The sequence below is a fragment of the Myotis nattereri genome, assembly GCF_964212035.1.
Source record: "Myotis nattereri genome assembly, chromosome: 8".
Classification (NCBI taxonomy): Eukaryota; Metazoa; Chordata; class Mammalia; order Chiroptera; family Vespertilionidae; genus Myotis; species Myotis nattereri.
This window is the reverse complement of record NC_138083.1, coordinates 68,297,649-68,321,123: the sequence shown is the minus strand read 5'-3', so window position 1 is coordinate 68,321,123 and position 23,475 is coordinate 68,297,649. Positions and strand designations below refer to the sequence as shown.

The window sequence follows — 23,475 nt, the reverse complement described above, 5'->3', positions numbered from 1 at the left end:
TTTACCAACTCACGTGGGAAGGAGTAAAATTCCCCTTACTCAATGGGGTATGAGGGAGTTTACACTACATAACCAATCAGAATTTTAAATCCCCATCAAGTTTCTCCACTATATGTCATTTCCCAACTAAAGTCCTTGAGGACACAGGGTGCTCATTATAGAAAACTGAATGCTGTCATAACTTACATTTCATTTTCAGATGTTTGAATTCAGGCAAGTAAGAAGGCCTAAAGAGCACACATAGCTAAAGCTATTATGGAATAAGAGTTTAACAGAACAGCCCAACTGGCTTGGCTCAGGGGTTGGGCATCGACTATGAACCAGGAGGTCACAGCTCGATCGGTTCAATTCCCAGTCAGGGCACATGCCTGGGTTGCAGGCTCAATCCCCAGTGGGGGACATGCAGGAGGCAGCCAGTTAATGATTCTCTCTCATCATTGATGTTTCTCTCTCACCCTCTCCCTTCCTCTCTGAAATCAATAAAAAGATATTAATTTAAAAGATATAGATTTTTTTAAAAAGAGGTTAATAGAACAAAAGTCACTACTTCCATTTACACTTATACCACGAGGAACTTTCTTCTTACCCCTGGCTGTTTCATTTTCTGAATGGCAAACTTGAGCAGGTAGGACAACTGTTCGATGGTGAGCATTGTCATAGCTTTGCTCTGGGTCTCGATGCATTCTGCTACTGTAATCTTCTACAAGTCAAACCACACAGAGGGACAGTTAGGGAAAAAGTTACTATCCAAAGACTGATTTCCTTTTCCTCCTAACTTTCCAGTTAGCTCACACATAGAAGGAAATAATTTCCAAGTGAGACTATAGTTGTTTCACTTGACAAGGACTCCAATCTACTTGGAGTTTACTGGATCAATGGATAAAGGTCAGAAGCACACAAATCCACTGACTACCTTATTAGAAGTGCCCTGTGCTCATGAAGATGACAGAATCTGAGAAAGATGCTTGCAGCTAGGCAGGGACCTGAAAATCGCCATCATTACAATCTTGAATTCCAAGAATGGGATAAGAGAAAAGGCCACTGATGCTTTCAGGGTAATCTCTTCATATAATGAATCAACCACTTATCTTGATGTTCTTAAGGTTCAGGGCTATCTGTCAGGAAATTGACAAGGCATTCACCCAGTGACATCACTGAGAGAAAGCATGAATCCAAGGGATGGTGACAAATAATAAATATGACTTAGTTCTCTATCACCACTGATGGGAACTCACTTAGGACACTCTGGCAAACTGCACAAGAAGCATAGCCTAGCTGTTTAGCTCCATGGGCAATAAATGCCACTTTGTGAGGGAAACTCCCATCCAAGAAGAGACCCGGAGAAATGCCTGAAACCGGATTCTGCTACGTAAATCTGGTGGTGCTACATCTCAGAGCTTCAGCATCCTCAGGCGGCAAAGACAGCAAAAACAGCAAGGCTGACGATGGCAGGGAACGCTCTTGAGCCATCTGTGTCGAGAGAGCTGAGAAAGTTTTCTCCAATTGATTTGGATTTCATGTCCATTCTTCCTGTCTCTGGATGCTCCAAAAGGAACTTGCAGAGACGTGTCTGGTTGTCGAGGAAAAGGGCAACAGAAAGTGGCTCTGAAGCCGAACACAGTCCGTGACGCACGTCTCTAATCGCTTGGCTACCAGCGCCTGAAAGAGCTCGTCTTCTCAGCTGACTGCCCTACCAAGTCACCCCGCAAGGAAACCGGGGCTTGAAATCTTAGACACAGCACTCCTGTTTGTTTGAATTCCCGTGCGTTTCCAGGTAACCGATCCATGGCGAACACTTGGGTTGCATGCTCAACTGCCATTCGCCTCCTCTGCCCCCCTCCCCCCAACCTCTTCCCTGCCCTCCTGGCTGGCAGTGCCCGGTTCCCACGATATAGATGGAAAGTGCCAGATGAGCATTTTTCAAGCCTTTTTTGCATAAAGACTGGTGATCCAATCCTGACCAATGAACTGAAGAGCAAGTGTGCTTGATAAAAAGGGACGTGAAGAGGGACACTCCTTTTAGGGGATTTTTGTTAGCCACTGTCATCAAATCCCCAGCAGCCATCGTAGGGCCATGCAGGGACACATGGCCCTAACGATGGAATGGAAAGAGTCTGGCTCTGAACAAACGCTGACCTGGCCCTGCCTCTGGGTTTTTCCTACACATGCTAATAAAACCCTCTTGTTTCTCTGTCACCTTTCATCAAGATCTATTATTTGCAGCAAAAACATCCTCTCCGAGCCACTATCTTTTTTGCAAAATGAAGGAAGGGAGGGTTGGTCAAGACAAAAGGAAATAGGTGAAGGCTCCAGTTCCCATACTAAATGCAGAATGAGGTGAGGCTCTGACCAAGAGGGTTTGGCTGAGCAAAACGTGCCTGTACATCTCTCCATCTAGAGCAGCGGTCGCCAACCTTTCGGACCTCGCGGACCACCAGTGGTCTGCGGACCACCGGATGGCGACCACTGATCTAGAGTAACCCAAAGCGAACCAGAGGCCATCCTTTGCAAGTTCAGGGGCAGAACACCATTAAAATGTCATCATCCTATTGGATGAAAGTCTAATTTCTTATATTTCTCCTTTTCCTACACCAAGTGGCACCGCAGACACTATCCTATACATAGCTTGCTTTTTTTCCCCGCACAAATAACATCTGGGTGAACTTTCCATTTCACACATAGAACGCTTCCCTCGTTTGAGATCTAATGCCAACAGATCCTTTGGATCACGTGACATTCCACAGGAAATGATTCTATAGACGACATTATTTTCAGCATTTTGAAAAGCATCCTAGTTGGAAGTCACCAAGAACAGAAGGCACTTCAGAACAGCGGAAACCACCCCAACTGTTTTAAGGAGTGTTTAGACTTTGCTACAAATGAAATACAACATTCCCTTCACTGTGCCAGTGGCTTCTTTCTGCCTGGGGTCCTGAACTTGCTGCCCCTCTGCCTGGAAGGTCTTCACTCCTCCTCTTCACATCTTTCTCAAATCTTAGTAAGGCTTCCTGGGTCTCCTCATTTAAAATGGGAACACCCTGCGCCCTCCTCACTCCCTATTCCTCATCGTCAATTCGTTCTCTCCAGAACACTCTTCCTCTAACACACTGTATGTAACTTTATCTAGCCTGGTTTCTGCCCTTTCCTCCTGAAAAGAATGTGATTCTTGCCTCTTTTTCTTTACTGCTGATTCCCTAGCACCGAAGAAGCACCGAAGAAGCAGATGCTGCCAGAACGGAAGCACCAGATGGCAACCACACAGATTATACAACCAAAACTGGTCTTCCTAGCGTGGCTACTGCCGACGATCCAATGATGAAGCAGGAGACAACATGCAAGAAAGGGAGAAATAGCGTGAGATCTTTTCAAAATAGGTAAAGATGCCTAAGTTAACTTCTGGAATGTTCATTACAAAAGAGAAGGTTGCGGATCTCAAAGCGATCCAAAGACCCATGAGGAATCAAAAAGAATGTCTTTCCAAGAGGCCACTTGGACCAACTGCCAATGTTGGTCCAAAAAGGAGATGGATGACTAGGATAGAGCAGGTGGAAGGCAAGAAATTTCTCTTTTCCCTGTATCTTGATGATTTGAAGAGTTGAAAATATAAGGGAGAAAGAGAAAGGAGAAGAAACCAGGCAGAGAATGCATTCATTCATCAGAAACTGACCTCACATTCAGGACAAAACCAGTCCCCCTCTGGTTCCGATGTCAGTCTCAGACACTTAGCGTGATAAACCCGGGGACAGAGCTCACAGCAAAGGACTTGGCCTTCCCGGTGACAAACCCAGCAGTAGAAATCATTCCGTCCATCCTGCGGTACAACATCAACAGGGTCTGTGGTGAGTGGCTGCTTCATATAGTAAAACGGACCATGTCTTAGTTCTGACTGAAATGTAGGCAAGAAAGACAGGTTTGGTTTCAAAACAAATGTGCATTCTCAAAAGGAATTTTAACAAACACATCAAGAAACAACAAAAGACAATTACAGCATTTCATACAGTCATTAAAAAGCCACCCTGGATTACACTACTCAATACATGGTTTACAGATCATTACATATTAAGATGTTTCTCTTGCTTCTATTTTAAGAGGACATAGATTAAAACACTAATGTCTAAGAATTAATAGGCAGCCCTATAGCAGGATAGCAAAATGGCTACAACCCAGGCATACCCGAGTTTAAATTTTAGCTCTACCAGCTACATGACCCTGGAGAGGTCTCTTAACCTCTCGGCTTCAATTTTCTCATCTGTAAAATGGGCACGATAATACTTAACTTCATGGTATTGTGGTCGGGACTAAATGGGATGATACAATGCATGCATTTAACACAGTGCCACCATTACTAATATTGCTGATATAGTTAAGAGTCCAATATATGGAAGTCTAAATGTGCAAAGCCAACAAAATAATGTAAGTTTGCCCTGGGATTCTTTCAACATCAGGCTTTTGGAGAATAGATCCATTGGATTTGAGTCACCAAAGAATGATCACCCATTTTTTACTAGTACGTCTACCCTGAATGCATATAGTAATACTATGAGCCAACAAGAGGCTTCCTGAAGCCGTGATTCTTAAACATGGTAGGTCCCCATCGACCAGGAGCTACATCACCTACTTAGGACCAACAATGGCAGAAAGATGAGATGGGCAGCCAATTCACAGGAGCCAGACCCCATCTTATCCCGAAATACCAAGAGCAACAGTTCCCTACTGATATAATATAGAATCCAGCAAAGCCACACTCCAAACACATAAAATCCCTCAGATGAAACTCGTTAGGAAAATGTCTATCGGAAACCAGTAAGAAATCCTGCTTTGGAAGTCGATAGTCTGGTGGTAAACATCAAAATGACCTGGGGTAACTGGCCATGTGACCTTAAGAAGGCTCCTCCATCCACTTCCGGCCTCGATTCCATGCACAATAGCTTAGTCACAACCCTAGTACCTAACCTCTGAATAAGCCTCCTTGTATAACCTCCTTTTTCTTGTTCTTCATTAAAACATTACAGTTTCCTCCATAAAGATCTCATATACTGGTTAGAGACTGCATAATGTTTGTTGGTACTGTTAATGGCATCTTTTTCTATTATATTTTCTAAATAGTTTTTGGTGGTACACAGAAATGCTGCTAGATTTTTAAATTGTCCTCACATATAAACAGTCCTAATACTTTATTGATTAAAAAATCTTATCTCTGAGGCCGAAACCGGTTTGGCTCAGTGGATAGAGTGTCGGCCTGCAGACTGAAGGGTCCCAGGTTTGATTCCGGTCAAGGGCATGTACCTTGGTTGCGGGCACATCCCCAGTAGGAGATGTGCGGGAGGCAGCTGATCGATGTTTCTCTCTCATCGATGTTTCTAACTCTCTATCTCTCTCCCTTCCTCTCTGTAAAAAATCAATAAAAAATATATTTAAAAAAAAATCTCTCTGAGGCACTGGCCAGTGTTTTTCATGGTTATAATGTTGACCCACACACCAAAAGGTCACGGGTTCAATTTCCAGTCAAGGGCATGTCCCCGAGTTGCAGGTTTGATCCAGTGTGTGGGATGCAACCAATTAATGTGTCTCTTTCACATCAATGTTTCTCTCTCCCTCCCCCTCCCTTCTTCCCCTTCCCTCCCTTCCCCTCTCTCTAAGAATCAATGGGAAAATATCATCAGTGAGGATTAACAAAAAAAAAAAACTTATCTCTGAGTAATGTCAGTTTTGTCCGTTCATGCCTCATATCGTCACATTACTTTTCTTTTTTCCTTATTTCTTAAAAATATTTTTATTGATTTCGGGGAGGGAGAGAGAAAACCATCAATGATTAGAGATAATCACTGATCGGCCACCTCCTGCACAACTCACACCTGGGATCAAGCCCACAACCTGGCATGTGCCCTGACCGGGAATCAAACCGTGACCTCCTGACTCACCGATCTACACTCAACCACTGAGCCAGGCTGGCCGGACTTTCTGGCTAGAACCCCCAGGATAATGGGGAAAAGTGGCCAAGATTGCAGGCACCTAGGTCTTGTTCCTGGTTTTTATTATGAGGTTTTAATGCTCTCAAATGCCTGCTCTTCCTTGATAAAGAGCCTCATAGATGCCTGGCAGATCCTCATTATCCAATCCTTCTAAAGCTCCTACTCTCATTTCTACTAAGAAAACAACTAAGACTTTCAAGAGTGATTGCATTGAGGGGCGGGGGAGCATGCAACAAGGAAAGTAGAGGATTATTACTTCAAGGTAATGGCACCAAACCTAGGGACAGAGGTAAGCTAGGGCTCTAAAACCTGGATCCCCGATGGCCCACACGGGGACATATTATATACAGGAAAAATTAATTATCGTTATTAAATATTTTTAAAAAGAATAAAAAATTTAGAGAAATAAGAAAAAGTTAAAGGTCCAACAAGATAGAAAATCTATCTTGTTATTCTCTGATTAAATTGGCTTCCTAAATTTCCGTATGTATTTGAGTCAGTGTCTGAACTTTTTGTCTGTCTGTCTATTGACAAACCAGTAACATGTTTTCATTACTGGTTTAATAAATCTTATATGGCTACTGTTCATTCAAAAAGGAAAATAAAATCCATTGACCAGAAAATAAAAATCATGGTGATTTAAGGGAGTTGGGGTCCTGGGCTGTACTGATTGGTTGATCTTGTATCAGGTCCTGATGTCAGTCAACCATGGCGTTTTTCTGTCTATAGTTTCACGATGGTGTGATAGGCAGTGTTGATCCACTTTCATGGGCCTGGGGCAAAGGACATCTCCAATTTCCAAAAGCAGAGCAAATTCTCAATCTAGGCCTTTTCAATTCCGCATTTCTCATGCTGCAAACAAAAGTGCCATAGGCAGGGGGCGCCCGGTCACGGACTGCCATCTAGCCTCCATTTCCAAGACAATAGGTCCTGGGCAGCTGCTAGGCAGGGGCCTGGTGGCAAGCTCCAAGCCAGGATCACCAAACCCACAGGCAAAAAAGCCCCAAGTTAGGGACCAAAATTGTTACCTGACTAAAGGGATCCATTTGCCCGAGTGCATCAAAGCCCAATAAAACTCGAACAGGCGTTTGCAGCCAAGAAAGTAGGCTTACTCGTTTAAGAAAATGGCTCCAAGCCCAGAGACACAGATAAGCCAGTCCTCTAAACCTGGCTGCAGGGAACACATGGCTCTTGAGCCCAGTTATGTCCCTGTGTCACTTCAACAGTTAAGACAGACCATTTACTTGGTTTCCAGAGAGTAACACTGCTCCGATATTCTTCCCACGTTATGGTTTTCAGCATACTGTCACACATACCATCTCCACTTTATCCTCACAACCACCCAGAGGGGTACTCGGGGTAGACACTACTAGTCTTACTTGGCGAGAAAACCAGGTTAAAAAGACTTCTCTGGGGGAACTGGATGGAAAAGGTGAAGGGATTCAGAAGTACAAATTGGTCGTTACAGAACAGTCACAGGGCCCTGGCTGGTGTGCCTCAGTTGGTTGTGCATCGTCCTGTGCACCAAAAGGTCACGGGTTTGATTCCCAGTCAGGACACATGCCCAGATGGTGGGTTTGATCCCCAGTCAAGGTCAGGGTGAATGCAGGAGGGAACTGATAGATGTTTCTCTCCCTTTCTTTCTCCCTAAAATCACTAAAAACATCTTTTTTTAAAAAATAGTCACAGGGATATAAATACAGCATAGGAAATAAATATAGTCACTATATTGTATTGCTAATGTATGGTGCCAGGTGGATACTTGAAATATCGGGGATCACTCTGTAAAGTGTATGCTTCTTCTAACCACTACGCTGTACACCTGAAACTAGCACAAAATTATATCAAATGTAAACTGTAACTGAAAATAAAATTCAAAAAAAAACTTATCTGAACTTTCTCCTGTCCCTGTGCCCCCTGTAAGAGGATGATGGATGCAGAAGAGATTCTGATTGAGCGAACCCTGAGAGAATATTATCTGTAGTTCAAAATTAATTTCTGCTTAATGCATAAAGCTGGAGGGGAAAAAATCTGGGCATTAGGAAGACACGAGAAATACACCAGGTGGGGGCACGAAAAGGTAATCTTATCTACAGCAAAGGCTCTCAACTTCTGCACCAGTGATATTGGGGCCAGAAAATTCTTGGGGTGGGGGCGCTTTCCTGCTCACTCTATGTAGTAGCTTATGTAGCTCACTGGCTAGATCCAATAGCATCCCCCATACACAAAACTGTGTCGACCCAAAATGTCTCCAGCCACTGCTAAATGTCCCTTGGGAACCAAACTGCCTTCAGTTGAGAGACACTAATGTAGCAGGTCTGTTTGGGTTTCTTTGGGTGCTTAGGAGAGGAGAAGAAAAGTTCTATTGAAAGATAAACTGTGGCCCTAGCCAGTTTGGCTCAGTGGACAGAACATCGGCCCTCAGACCGAGGTTCCCAGGTTCAATTCCAGTCAAGGGCCAAGTGCACGAGGCAACCAATCGATGTGTCTCTCTCCCATCAATGTTTCTCTCTCTGTGTCTCTCCCCCTCCCTTCCACTCTCTCTAAAAATCAATGGAAAAATATCCTCTGGTAAGGATTAGCAAACAAAAAGAAAGATAACCTGTTATATCAAGCAGGCAGAACTATCTCTAACCTGAGTAGGGTCTTCCAGAATGCTCTTGTGGCTTCTGCAAGACAGCAGAAAGCCATAGTTCAGTGCCTGACTTCCTTTCAGTAAGCTAACGGGAAAACTCGAATATGGCCGCTGATCTCCCTAACTGGGGAACCCAAGTCCTTTCTATAGCACAGAAGCCACAGGTTTGCCACGTCAGACAGTAGTTTCTCCATGCCCTTGCCCTGCCCCACACCGGGGTGGGGCGCGGGTGTTCCTGGGAGGGTCGCCAGGAGTTGGGCATCAGGCTGCTCCAATCTTTCAGGAGATTCCATCCTCTCCTGAACCAGGGACGCTGTTGCTGAGACCTAGCTCCCTGGTAATCTTGTCAATCAGATACCTGCCTTATCTGCTGCTTGTAAATGTTTCCTGCTCCATCAAAATCATCTGATAACCAATATGGAACATTTAAAACAGGAGAAGCAAATCATTTCAGGTTCACCCCCACAAGCGTAAGGTGTGTTACCAAAGCCTGCTGGGAAGGCAAACAGGTTGCGACCTGTGTTGTGACAGGATGATTGCAGGCTCTGTAAGCAAATGTTCCGATTTCCCTGCTTCTCCCACAGGTGGGCTCAACAAGAAAAGAGGCAGGCTTGTTCATTCATTTCTGCAATGCCCGAGTCTACACCAGGGGCCGCGAACTTTTCACAATATGTAAATGAATGAATGTGGCTGTGGGCCAATAGAACTTTACTTACAAAAACAGGCTCAGAATATTGTTAATAACTATAGTTTGCGACTACAGTTGTAATAAGTTTTGTTTGCAACCCCTGGTCTGCCTAAACCAGAGAATGGATACTCTGGCTATTGTGTAAGCATAGGGTACATGTCGGGGATCCACAAATTCAAATTCCTACAGGGGCCACGTAGGTAACAAATAAAAAATAAATAAATAAATAAGTAATAAAGCAGTCCTCTCTCCAGCTTTTGTTCTCCCGCAAGGATAAAAGCATGGGTCTTGCAGTAAGATGGACGACCTGGTCTTGGAGTGTGAGGAATGGCCCTGGCATTCAGCCTGGACTCGGGGAGACAGCAGGAGGACATAGCTCATACCCACCCTAGGGGAGCACTTCCCCTCAGCTCCAGGGCTGAGGCAACGAGGCAGGCACGTACCACGGTGCCACCTGACCTGGTACAACTGCTAATACACTGCCCCTGCCCAGTAAAGGACTTCTGTGAAGCTTCCTCGTTTTTAAGACAATGCATGGGCCCAACAAAATAAGTCCTAGCCACCCATTTATGACATGTATACACCCTGTACGTGAGGAGGGGGTTTCTCTGCCATATCTGATCAAATATACACCTACGGCCTTTTTGTACAAGTCTGTTAGCAATTATTTCTAAATCCTTTGATGAGGGAAGGAGGAGGGAGGGAAGGGGGGGGGGTGTAGAAAAAGGAAGGGTGGGAGGGAGGGAGGATCTTCCAAAAGGGCTCTTCAAACTCAAATGACCCAAGAATTAAAGGAAAGATGGTATTTTGCAATCTAGGCCTCATGTCATTTGGGGACAAGGTATTTCTACTGCAGGGTGCTTGGCAACCGGACCTGCTCCACGAAATGCCAGGAGCACCCTTCCAGGCTTTGGGACATCCCCTCCAGCAGTCCCAAGAAAAAACACCTACATGTTTTTAGGGGTGAAACCACTGGACCAAGAGGCATTAAAAATTAATTATAAGCATTAGAATACTTTTTCCCCAAAAAAATAATGTTTTTAAAGCTCTTCTTGAAATTCCCCCTAAAAGTATTGAATCCCCAATATATGAAAAATGGGTGAAATGGGCTTCCAACTTAAAAACCTGTATCTCCACCCGCTAATAAAAAGTTGCTACCAAAAATGGAAAAATATGGGGGGAGGTGGGGGTGTTTATAAGGCCAGAATGGCTTTCTTTTTAGAACCCTAGAATACAGAAGAGAAATTAGAGTGAAGCCCTAGCAGGTTTGGCTCAGTGGATAGAGTGTCAGTCCATGGACTGAAGGGTTATGGGTTCAATCCCAGGCCCGGGTCAGGGCACATGCAGGAAGCCAATTGATGTGTTTGTCTCACTTCGATGTTTCTCTCTGTCTCTCCCCTCCCTTCCACTCTCTCTAAAAATCAATGGAAAAATATCCTCGGGTGAGGATTAACACAAAAAAAGAAATTAGAGTGAAGGGGAAAAAAAGGAAGGAAGCAGAGAACCTTGATATGTACCAAAAATAAAAATAACCCAAACACCTAAGAGAGCCAAAGGCAGAAGGAATGAGCGAAGCAGGCAGGGTGACACTAAAGGGAGGGGTGGGAGTGGGGAAAACCGGAGCACACAGGCCCTGCGTCTAAGGGGCAGGATCGCCCAGCCGGTGTGGCTCAGAGGTTGAATGTCAACCTATGAACCAGGAAATCACAGTTTGATTCCCGGTCAGGGCACATGACCAGGTCTCGGTCCCCAGTAGAGGGCATGCAGGAGGCAGCTGATTAATGATCTTCTCTCATCCTTGATGTTTCTATCTCTCCCTCCCCCCTCCTCTCTAAAATCAATAAAAACATAAAAATATTTTTTAAAATAATAAAGGAGCAGGATGTGCTCAGCTCCAACTGTTGTTAGAATTCTCTGAGTTCTCTAGGAACTCAGAAATATAAGTTGTTATCTAAAATCTCATAATCTTCAAATGTTGGGTGACTAACAGGAATTATATTATGTTGGTTAAACACAGCATTTGCGACCTACGATTTGGTTTTAATTCCATAATCCTAAAAGAAAGAAAGAGGCCAGGGAAGGGAATGGGACAGGAAAGTGTCCAGAAGAATTAGTTCCTCTTAGGAAAGCAGATTCTGCAGGAGAGGGGTTGCGCTTACCCTGCAAACCTTCTATGCTACACTGAATTACAGAGTCGAGCTCAGCCATTTCTTCTCTTTACAGCTAGGCCCATGGTCGGGCAAACCGCGGCTCACGAGCCACATGCGGCTCTTTGGCCCCTTGAGTGTGGCTCTTCCACAAAATACCACGTGCGGGCGCGCACGTACAGTGCGCTTGAAACTTCGTGGCCCATGCGCAGAAGTCGGTATTTTGTGGAAGAGCCACACTCAAGGGGCCAAAGAGCCGCATGTGGCTCGCGAGCCGCGGTTTGCCGACCACTGAGCTAGGCTATTCTCCTTTGCCAGCTCCTGGCTGCTCAGCCCCAGGGAGTTTTGCAGCTGAAAAACAAACCTACAAGCAACCTTATGATGTCCCTAGTCACAATCCTTATTTGACAATGTAACTGAGGCTCAGAGATAGGAAACAACCGCCCAGGTCACACAGCCAGTTCCCCAGGTGCAGCGGGCTAGACCGGTCTCTAGGTTTGCGACGCTTTTCCTCCAGTGTCTCGGTCCTGCAAGCTCTTCTACCAGGACTGAGGGTGACGGATTACTCAGGAGCATCATCGCGCCCCGTGGGTAGTCACCCATGCTTTGCTATTTTCCACATCCTGAGCGCCTTCTATATTCATAAGCTCCCACCCCGGGTCAAGCTCCGGGGAGATGAGACAGCAACCGTCGGATACTTTTCTGAGGACAATGGTCCAGAGGGGGGCACAGGTTGGCAAACACATTAATGTGGTAGGAGGTTTAAGTGTTATAGGGATGGTATTAACACAGGGATGGAGAAGGGAGAGGCTAAGCATGAGCTGTCCAATCTGGCCAGCTTCCAGAAAGAGAGATGGGAGCCAATTCTTAAAGGACAGGTAGGGACTCAAGTGTGTGTGTGTGTGTGTGTGTGTGTGTGTGTGTGTGTGTACGTGGTGGACACACAGGGAGGAGGCGCAAGGAGGGGACAGTATCTGCTTTGTGACTTATGGGGCAGCTGGTGAGAAAGTGTTGCCCAGGAACTTAATGGCTGGCTAAGTCAAGGTTTGGGGATTATCTGTGGCCTTCATGCTTCTTTCTTAGTCTTTAATCTCAACAGCGATGGTAGCTCCTGGGTGACAGGATCTAAGCTCAAAGGCAGCTTCTTACTCGCGCTGAGGAGGCACCTTAACCTCTCTAAGCCTCTGTGTTTTCATCTGTGAAATGGGGATGATGAGAGAGCCCTTACTCAAGGGGCTATTATAAACATTAACATAGACACCGGAAAATGGGGGGCAGGGAGGATCTGAAACTATAATGTCATGTGATAGCACAGTGTAAGCACTGCTTTTATTATTACCAACACTATTACATATGTCTTTCACACTGCGACCCCCCCAGAATTTATTTCAGACCCTCCAGTTTCGCCTCCTAATACAATTAGCCCTGTGCAGTCCAACACAGTAGCTGCAAGCCAGAGAGCCACTGACATTTAAACTATAAACTCAGTTCCTTGGTTACATTTGCCATCTGCACCTGCTCAAGGGCCCCCCGTGGCTTGTGACTATCATACCGAACAGCACAGGCCTGGGACATCTCTAGAGCTGCTGTTGTAGTTTGTGTGTTTATTCTATGGAGTGTAGGGCCTGGCTTAATTTTTATTATTATTATTATTAATTATTTATGTCACTTGGCTCAATTCATCTTAACAACCTTAGGAAATCAATAGTAGCAGCGTCATTATCCCCATTTCAGTAGATGGGAAAACGAGGCACAAAGAGGTTAACTTGCCCACAGCCACGGAGCAAAAAGCAGAGCTGGCATTTCGCTATATAATTTGAGAATGAAAATAGATTCGTGTGCAGAAACATACCCTCTCACAGTTCTGGGCATTTAGCCGCTGCTAGGTCTCTTCCCGTGAAAGCAATAATCTTGTTTCCTTCAACCTCCAATCCCCAGAGCCCACTCCGGCGCTCCCTAACGCAGGAAATGCATGAATACATCCGAGGGCTCCTCACTTAAGTGGTACCACGGGTCACCCTGCCTCCTCCAGTGTCAGGAGATTTGGCCTCCTGGTCCACTAAAGCATCTCTCTCTCTTTTTTTTTAATCGCAAATATATCTAGCCTGCATCAGGTAATGTTAAAGCTAGGTTTCCTTAGTATGATCCAAGATGGCGAACAGACGTTGTGTTTAGTTGACTGGCCCTGGCTGCCCAGGGAGGGTGGGGTCTGCAGTCCAGGGCTCTGCACAGTGAGAAGGAATGGTGAGTAATTACCAGTCTACCGTGAGCAATGGGTGGGGAGGGCCGCTGTCTCTCACCACAGACCTAAACCCATTATTTTACAGATGAGAAAACTGAGACCAGAAGAGAGTATGTCTCAGCCATACACACACCTCCAGGCGGAGGTGAGAGCCATCCTGCTGGCGTGGCCCAGGAGGAAAATACTCTCCAGCCACCGGGGGGAACCTTCCTAAAGGATGAAACAGAAACCCAAGAAAAAGCCCCAAGCCCTAAAGCACAATTTCTCTGTCTCATCTGGACGACTGCCCTGTCCCCAAAACAGATCTGAAAACCCGCCCCAAATTTCAACACAGGCCCTTCCTGAGCTGCCCTGTTCTGCTCTACGTCCATGACAGCCAGCGTCAGGCAGGTTGCTAAATGCCAAGAACGCCGGCTCTTAACCCCCAGCCCCCACCCGCCGCCCCCCGAGAGCTGCCGTCTTCTCATTCCAGCCTTTGTCCCACCGTGCGGACACCGTTCGCGGTGGCCCTTTACCTGCTCCTTATTGTTACTGTTCAGTAAGCCGGGTTTCTTTTTCTTTTTAATGGGGCTTGTGGATGTGTCCTGTGGCGAGTGGCCATTGGAAGAATGCGGAGGGCTGGGGAACTTTCTTTTCGGGGCTGTTCTGTCGGCGGAGCCAGGATCTGAAAGAGACACACAGGACCACACATTTTAAGGCAGTCAGGGGGGCCCCCGGCCTCCTCAGGGAGGGGGCGGGGAGGACACAGCCCATTTCGTTTTGGGGTTCCTCCTCCTTAGAATACACTCCCCCCACCCCCCTTTCTGTTACCCATCTCGGAGGTCAGATGTCTTTCTGTGGCCTGCATAACATTTCTGTAACAAATGTAACTCACTACCAGAATATAAAAATTGGGAGACTTTACAAAATCACCTAGATTTTTGGCTTCTCTTAAAAAGAAACAGATCAGGACCTTCCTTCCATGGCCTTATGGCAACAGATACAGATCTGAGTGCCGGCTAGCCATTTTTACATGAAAATGTGTCCTCCGTTTTGCCACAATCCCCCTTCCCTACTGATCTCTGAGGACGAGGCGATGACCCAGCTACCACGAGTCGTCACACAGGCACCGGTATCGTCCTTTTAGCCCAAAGAAATATTTTTCTCCACATCCGTTCCTGATGGCAAGAGCAGGAAACCATGAAAGATAGAGCAGGAAGGCCACACATTTAAGAAAGCAAAGGCAAACATACTTCTTTATGGAAGACAACATTTATTCATGTTTATCAGGCAAACCATGTGTAACTATGCAAAAAAATATATGTATCACCCACCCATCAGGAAGTCCTCATGGCTCAGCCACCGCTGGGGATTATGCTTGCAACTCCCCTCCAAAGAGGCCAGCACAAATTACCTTCTCACTGAGTCTCATCCATGAAATGCTAACCTCACCTTGGTCAATCCATTCTTTTCCATTTTAATTCTCCCAGAATCTCATTTAAACAGATATACTTCCTCCACCATCCAATCTTCACCTGCAAGATCGTGAATCCATTCCATGCCCGACAGGTGACTTGTTAGCTTAGGGTGATACAATGGCGCGGCCTGGTGTGCCTCACGTGCTGAGAAATGAAAGCTACAGGCAGCGAAGAGGAAAGAGCTATGCGAAGAGTACAGGTGATGGGATGGGATGGAATGGGATGGGATGGGACGGGACGGGACGGGACGGGATGGGACTGGGGGGAGGGGGGTGTCCAGAAAAATGGTTATCCCCAAAGACAGCCCGAGGACGTTCCTCCTCCAATTGTAACCCTCAGGCGCGTCCCAGCACGCAGGCTGCACCCTGTGTCACCAGCCTCCGTGTCTGGACAGGAGTCGCCGGGGCAGATTAACAGGGTCCAAAAGGGCCACATGCAAGGCCTCCCAGTGGTTCTTTGGTCGGAAAGGCGGAGCAGCTTGCGGCAGGCTCGCAAAGCGAGACAGTGAACTGCTGTGACAAAATCCAGTCCCTGCTTTGGAACTCTCCAGTCTCCCCAGACAGGCTGCAGGGAAATCCGGATCCAATGTCCAGGGTCTCTCGCTGAGACACAGCCCTGAGAGGAAATTAAATGCTAACCTTGAGGGGGAACAGACCCCGGAGTTGAGGGGTTCATCCCACCTACATCAAAATGGAGGCCTGGAGAGCCCAAAGGGTTGGCCCAGAGGCACACAGAGCTAGTGAGTGAGGAAACTCACTCAAGGGTGCAGCCTGGGATTGGCACATTCCCCAGAGAACGCCTCCCCTTGCCCGCAGGGACCCTCCCCCCCCCCCCCGCCCCACCATCAACACTCTCACTTTCTCACACAAAGTCTTTGACCCAACAGTCCTCTCCTAGAAACACAGTCTACACACACAGGCACAGAGGAACAAGCCCACACAAGAGGCTCCGCCACGGCGCTGTGTGCTGTCTCTAAGACTGGAACCGACTTCGGGGCCCACGAATAGCGGACTGGCCTCCTAATCCTCTCCAGCCACACAGCGGGCTGTTCTGCAGCACGGAGAGGAATGAGGCAGCTCCGCGTGGACTGACGCTTGACGATCTCCAAGCTTCTGCATCGGGTTTTAAAAAGCCACACATGTCTAGCACCATTATCAGACCAACACACATACCCCCACCCCAAAGTAATATATGTACAGTATCTCCGTTGGCATAAGCCTAGAATATTCCTGGATGAGCACGAAAGTACAGCAGAGTTCTAAATGGGGACTGGCGGCTGCCTCGGGCGAGAAGAGCCTGCCTGGGTGTGGAAACGGGACTGTTTTGCATTGTGTAAGCCTTGTGTATGGTACTTACCAGGTGCCTGGACAACTCTATCAAAATAAAATAATGAAATATCTAGGAGGTTCAATTTCACATTTAAAAAAAAAACAGCCGTAGCTGGTTTGGCTCAGTGGATAGAGTGTCGGCCTGCGGACTGAAGGGTCCCAGGTTTGATAGGAGACGTGCATGAGGCAGCTGGTCAATGATTCACTCTCATCACCGATGTTTCTCTCTCTCTCTCCTCCCTTCCTCTGTGAAATCAATAAAGATATATTTAAAAAAAAAAAAAAAAAGGCAGCAGGTGCAAACCAAAACCACTAATGAGCAGATGACAGAGTTCTGACTCAGAATAAAAAACATCAACATATGGACAAAGTTGGGGCTGATCAAAGGAAGGTAGGTGTTTGGAATTTCTTCTACGTAGACCTGATAAACCCAGTATCTTTGCTCAGGTGTCAGACTGTGGGTTTTTAAGAAAGGTGTTTTGGGAACTCACAGGAGATGTGTTCCAGAAGAAATGGCATGCTGGCCAGGCAAAAACCAAAAGCAAGTGGACAAAGGTGTTGATTTTGTATGTGTTGCTCCGTTTGTGGGTAAATTTTAAAGGAAGAAAGTACATGAGGAAAGACACGCCAATGAGAAAACCAGGGCATGTTGGGGAGAAATTAGTGTCTTTTGATGTTTCTCAGTGGAACACACACTACTGAATTTTGGAAGGGACAGCACTTCCTCATCCCAAGAACCACCTCGGCATCCTCCCACTCAGACATCAGGACTCCCCAACTGACAACGAAAAGTGCCCCCACAATAGTCCCAAACACTCCCAGGAGTGCTACTGCTGAGCTGGAACATGGGGCAGCCCCGCCCACACGTAGCCAACCTTTGAAGCCAGAAAGAGCCAGAAAGAGCACTGACTCCCTCCAGAGTTAACGAGATCCTCCTTGGGCAGTTCCCCACCTGCGACTGAGATCCCAGGAACGATGGTTCCCAGTGCGAAGTCCCAGACTAGCAGCAGTGGTTTGTACTTGGGCATTTACTAGAAACGCACATTCTCAGACCCCACGCCAGAGCTACAGAATCAGAAACTCTAGGACAGGGCCCAACCACCTGTGGTTTCACAAGCCCTCTGGAGGATTCAGATGCATGCTGGTTTGAGATGCTCGTGAGTGTGTGTTTGGGGGATGGACTCTGAGTTCTCAAGCCTAGAAAATTCTGATAAGCCTCTCCTTACCACCCACGGCTGGCTGCCTGTGGGTTGGTTCAGGACTAAGGAAATAGAAGTCATGCGAGGAGGCATGGTGAGAAAATAAAGACAGCTAAACAGGAGATAACCCCAGGCCAGTCTCTACTTCTCAGGGCTCCAGGCCACACTTGTAAAATGGGAGGAGAGGAGAGAAAGTAGTCAGACCAGAACTTCTTACCTGGAGCCCATGCATGTGCTCCAGGGACCCATGATCCATGTGTCACACACAGTTCTATATCTGGATGCAATTTCCTGGGAAGAAGGGCCATGCCTACTTCACCTTCTCCAAGGTGTCATCAGCAGTAAAGATTAAAAAGTACAAGGCTAGGCCCGGGCCAGTGCTCCCAGTGGTTAGAGCATCAGCCAGAAGGGTCCTGGGTTCAACTCCTGGTCAGGGGCCCCCTGAGGGAAGCTACCAGTAAATATGGCTCTCTCACAACCATGTTTCTCTCTCTCTACCCCTCCCTCCCTCCCACTCTCTCTGAAAAAGCAATGGAAAAAGTAGCCTCAGGTGAGGATTAACAAAACAAAACCAAAAAAAGTACAGGTTAGCGGCCCACCGGGCAAACTTTTTGACTCGAGGGCCACAATGGGTTCTTAATAAACTGGACCGGAGGGCCGGAACAAAAGCATGGATGGAGTGTTTGTGTGAACTAATATAAATTCAAAGTAAACATCATTACATAAAAGGGTACAGTCTTTTTTTTTTTTTTTTAGTTTTATTCATTTCCGGCCCGCAGGCCGTAGTTTGCCCACGGCTGGGTTAGCCCCTGGCCAGGTAGCTCAGCTGGATAGAACATCATCCCGACACACCAAGGCTGCAGGTTCAATCCCCAGTCAGGGTACATAGAAGAATCAACCAACAAATGCATAAATAAGTGAACAACATATCGATGTGTCTGTCTTTGTCTCTCCTCCCCCCCCCCCCCCGCCCTTCCTCTCTAAATAAATAAGTAAGAGTACAGGGCTAGCCCTGACTGGTTTGGCTCAGTGGACAGAGCGTCGGCCTGCGGACTCAAGGGTCCCAGGTTCGATTCCGGTCAAGGGCATGTACCTTGTTTGCGGGCACATCCCCAGTAGGAGGTGTGCAGGAGGCAGCTGATCGATGTTTCTCTCTCATCGATGTTTCTAACTCTCTATCCTTCTCCCTTCCTCTCTGTAAAAAAATCAATAAAATATATATTTTTAAAAAAAAGAGTACAGGGCTAGAGGATCTTAAAGTCCTTTTGACCTTCCAAATTCTTTAATTCCAGGGGAAATGGGGGATCCTCTCTAGAGAGTCATACACTCATAAGCAATTTACAGCTAAGCAGCCCATCAGGAAGCATAAGGGGAAACCAGGGACCTGTTTGCCAAGTGGAGGGGTTTGACCCAAGACTGCCCACACCTCAAAGGATCCCAACCTTCTAGTCTCAGCCAACCATCAAGACCTCAATTCTGGCTACGAACACACGGCCTCCCTCCAGAGTGAATGAGACTTCAGCGGCTGCATCCAAAGGGTAGACATGTAATAGGTTCCAAACAACAGGCACAGCCATCAACAGCAGCAGCTTTCAACGGAGGCTCTTAGGGAGAAAAATTGGGCAATGGTGGCCTTCAGAGGTATGAGACCACGGGCCAGCACTCTGACATAAACATCTGCCCACTTCAGGGGGCAGCCTCTGGTGGTGACAAGATGGGGCGTGCTGCAGACCTTGCTGTCGTCATGGCAACAAAGCTGCCTTAGGACCTTTTCCAGAAAGCTGAGTCAAGTATTTCTTTCCCCCTCTTTAATGATTTAATTCTGATGGGGATGTATTGCTAAACGCATCTCATCTCTAAACTTGGAACGATGACAGACAGCCTCCGTAGACTGAATCCCCAGGGAAATGGTTCACCCTTGATCTGAGAGACCTTTCGGTGAGGGAGCAGGACCCTGTGATTCCACAGGCCTGGCCCACCCGCTGCTTCCCACCCCCACCCCTCCGCCTCCCCAAAAGAAGCCTGGCTCCGAAGGAGTTAATGTGGGCAAGGGAGGCAAGCTGCCTGGAGGAAAAGCACAGAGCAGTGACTCAGGGAAACAGCTTGGCACTGAGCAGGAGGCAGCAGCGTTTTCCCCTCCTTGTGACATTTCACTGAAATCTTCACAATATGGGAAGGTCTATGGGTATTAGGAACCAAGCATGTCATTAGACGGTTCCCGAACCGGCGTCTTGTGCACCGCCAGAAATAATCCGCTCAGCACTTCCGAGATGGCCCTTGCCTTAGGGACGCCTTCCCTCAGGGTCCCCGGCCTCTTCGCTTTCCTGAGCCACAGTATTAACAGCTAAGACTTGCTTTGATTACATACAATGTACCAGAGGCAGTGTTCAAAATGCCTTCCGTGTCCTTCCCTCGAAATCATCGCCCCCAAGATCACACAAGTGCCGGGGTGAGATCTGGACCCAGGCAGCATGACCCGCGAGGCCCACGCATGGCCTCATGCCAGAGAGAGGCTTGTCTCAGCTCTGCAGCAAGACGACTTCCTAACACAGGGCCTACGTTTTCAGAGCACACTCTCATTTTGCCTTTTTCTTTCTCCACTGCAGTGGTGGTATGGGGAGGAGGGAGGCGGAGGAAAGTTCCACAAGGAGCTCCAGGAACTCACTGGGGGAAAGATGGGAAATCGTGTTTGTCATTCGTCCATGGGGCGCACCAGTCTCTCAAAGGCAGTCGCCAGGAAGCACATTCACCTCCCAATCTCGCAACCTCCCAGTGGTGGCACCAGAACCTGGCCTAGGCCACAACATAAGCTGGGGGATCTCCACTGCCATCTGCCCTCCCCTGACACTCCTTTCCCATCTCCATCCAGGCCTCCCAGACACCCTGCACCCCACCCCCACCCACATCCGGAGCCTGAGTCACGGTGCTCCATTCCCCAAAGCCTAGGAAATGACACATCATTACAGAGAACTGTGTCCTCCAGAGAGAGAAAGGGCCACAGCTGAAAGGCTGGGTGCTTCCCCACAAGGACCAGCCTGTGGTGTGTTTTTGTGGGTGTTAAATTCCCATAATGATGTCGACAGCAAGGCCTAAACAAAAAGAGAAACTAGTCAACAGGCATCATGGGCCACAGAAGTATGACCATGTTGGCCAGAGATGGACAGATTCAGGCAAACCGGGATGAGTCGGTCACCCTACATGGACGTCAAGGGAACACATGTTCTGACAGGACTGATCTGGGTGGTGCTGACAGGGTGCCACAGTGGCTGGGAGCCTAGTTCTGCTGCTGCCCATAGTGTGGCCTTAAGAGAAAGACTTGGCCTCTTTGCTTCCTCCTTTGGTAAGATGGACATCACAGTACCTAGTGGAGTATTAAAGAACTGAATGAGTTCGTTCATGTGAAGCTCTTAGTATAACACCTGGCCAAGAGTATGCATTCAGTACAAGGTAGCTATTCTTTTTTAAATCGACCATCATTCCTCCACATCTTCTTCCTCCTCTTCTACCACCTCTCCCCGCAAAACAGAGTTTGGTTTCTGTGGAATTGATGCCCCAGGTTCAAAGGTATAGACACACCAAGCTACAAAGTGGAGACCGGAACCAGCCCAGGACCTTGTGGTTGACTGTGAAAAGTCCAGGTGTCCTGGGGAAACTGCGAAGGCAGGGTCAGAGGCACAGGCCAGCTCTGGCTCGGCAGCAAGCAATGGCCAGCCCTCACCAGAGCCTACTTCAAACATGACCACACGCTGTTCTCCGAAGCAGCAAAGCGGAGCCTAGTTAATCATTTCAAAGCATTTCCCAAAGACACAGAGCAGGTACCCAGACAGGCCTCCCTCCCCAGGAATCTTCAGGCCCTCTCCAGCCAGTAATTACATCATCATGAAACAAAAGCCCTGAACTTCCTCCAGGCCCAGAACAGAAATGAGAAATCAGAAGCAAGGGGTGGGGGAGGGGCGTATTTTTCTCTTAACGTAGAGAATGCCCGAGTCAGGAAGAATACGAGCAAAAATAACTCTCGACCAAATCGTTTGCTCACACAAAGTACCTCCTAGGCCTAGACCGACAGACCCTTGGAGACAAGGCCCCGGCCGCCTTCAGAGAGCTGCTCTCTGGCCGAAGCCGGGCTTCTAAAGGGTCCTCTGGCCACACGTGAGTGTGAACTTCTCATCCAGATCAGGAAAGGGGGGGCTGGGGAAGAAATGAGGCCGTGGCAGGACAGGGTCATTCTCAACGTGGGTAAATGTCAAGGTACCAGGAATCCCGGGTACCTGGGAGGCAAGGCAAGCGAAGGGCAGGTACCCGTGGGAAGAGGGGCGCTTACCTGCCATTGCGAAAGCTCTGCTGCTCAGAGGGTCTAGCCTCTCTTTTAAAGCGAACAGAAGCTCACACACCGCAGACATTCCTGCTTCCGGATCCTCAGCGGCCTCTCCCAGGGGGAGGAGGAAGAAGCAGTGAGGACAGGCTAAGAGTCACCACTTACCAGGCCAGCCCTGGCCTCGTCCGCACGGGTCTCCCAACAGGGCAAGGACACCCTCACCTCTCCGCACGCAGGCATGTAGGGGCAGGGCGGCGTGCCTCCGCGTCCCGGGCTTTCCGCTCTCATTTATCACCCTGGACAGACAGCAGCTCCACTAGGCTGAACACGGAACGTCTCCGGCCCTGCACCGAACGGCTACTTGTTTCCCGGGTGTAACAAACACAACTTGCATTTGTGTAGCAGGGGCGAGTGTGGCGGTTTGTAAAGGTGTTTTTTAGTTTTTAAATAATTGTTTACTGTTTGTCTTTAATTCTGATGTACCTCTCCTAGAAATGAGAAAACCATCTTCCCACTGTTTACACAGTGGCAGGGTCTCTCTCTGTCTCTTGTCTGTCTCTCCCTGTCTGTTTCTCTCTCATTCTTCTCTCTCTCAATAATGAAGAAATGGTGATTAAAGGGCACACTCCTATGTAAAAGGTGAACTAGCAAACCCTCCTGGCAGGACAGAAATTGCTTCACTCTAGGGGAAAAGAGGCTGATTTACAAATGAATTCACTGCTTAGCCCTCACCAACTAGAGGCAATAGCAACCACCACAGCCCTCCCTCCCCCTCAGCTGGGACCAGGCCTTCTGGAAAAAACGACAACATCTCAACAGGAATTTCCTGACTGGCGAATGCCAAGCTTTTTCAAAATTTGCAGAGAGCAGGGAGGCAGGACTCAACTCCCTACAAGAAGCCGCTGCACCCCACCCACGCCCTCCGCAGGCCCCGGCCCCACAGGCTGCGTCCCTCCGGTGTCCGTACAAGGGCCCTTAAAACAGCCAAACCACCACAAAGAAAATGTGGAATAACCGGCTGCCTCTGGCCTTTGCATCACAGCTGGCCGAGGAAGTTTTGGCAGGAGGAGCCGGTTCTGCATTATTTATTCAGGCTGCAGAGGCTTGGTGGGCCCCGCCCTCCAGCCCAGATCAGGTTCTAGAAAGCTCAGGTGCAGGTCGGTGGCTTTCAAATTGCAACGGGGAATTGCAGCATCACAGGGCCAATTCAGAAACAAAAAACAAACTCGGCTGGCAGCAGCTGAAGCCGAGAAGTGGGCTGCCTGCGAGCCAAACAGGGAAATGCAGAGGCTTCAGGAAGGGGCAGATGAAGAAAGAGATGTCGCTAATAACCAGGCATCGTTCCCCACATGTCCTGGGTGGGGGTCTGGCCTAAAGCCACCTTAGTAATGAGGACAAGAACATTCTCTACGACACCAGGGAAGAAGGGACGGGCCCTCTACAGGCACCTCGTCATGTTCTTTTGGAGAAGCAAAGATTTCAGACCCACAAT

General features: G+C 47.9%; 1 protein-coding gene across 3 annotated transcripts in view; it reads right to left on the bottom strand.

The window, feature by feature from the left end:
• The window catches only part of ZMYND8 (zinc finger MYND-type containing 8), a 108,976-nt gene that overhangs the window by 60,132 nt on the left and 25,369 nt on the right, over window positions 1–23,475 (bottom strand). Inside the window, exons 3-6 of one of the 3 annotated variants that reach the window (XM_081096941.1) lie at window positions 15,199–15,299; window positions 14,200–14,348; window positions 3,668–3,886; window positions 587–700 (exon numbers count right to left, since the gene is read on the bottom strand). In XM_081096941.1, the coding sequence (XP_080953067.1) occupies window positions 587–700; window positions 3,668–3,886; window positions 14,200–14,348; window positions 15,199–15,223 (507 nt within the window). In that variant the 5' untranslated portion in view covers window positions 15,224–15,299. The remainder of the gene's footprint in view (window positions 1–586; window positions 701–3,667; window positions 3,887–14,199; window positions 14,349–15,198; window positions 15,300–23,475) is intronic. The other 2 variants (XM_081096939.1, XM_081096940.1) reach the window with 2 other exon arrangements.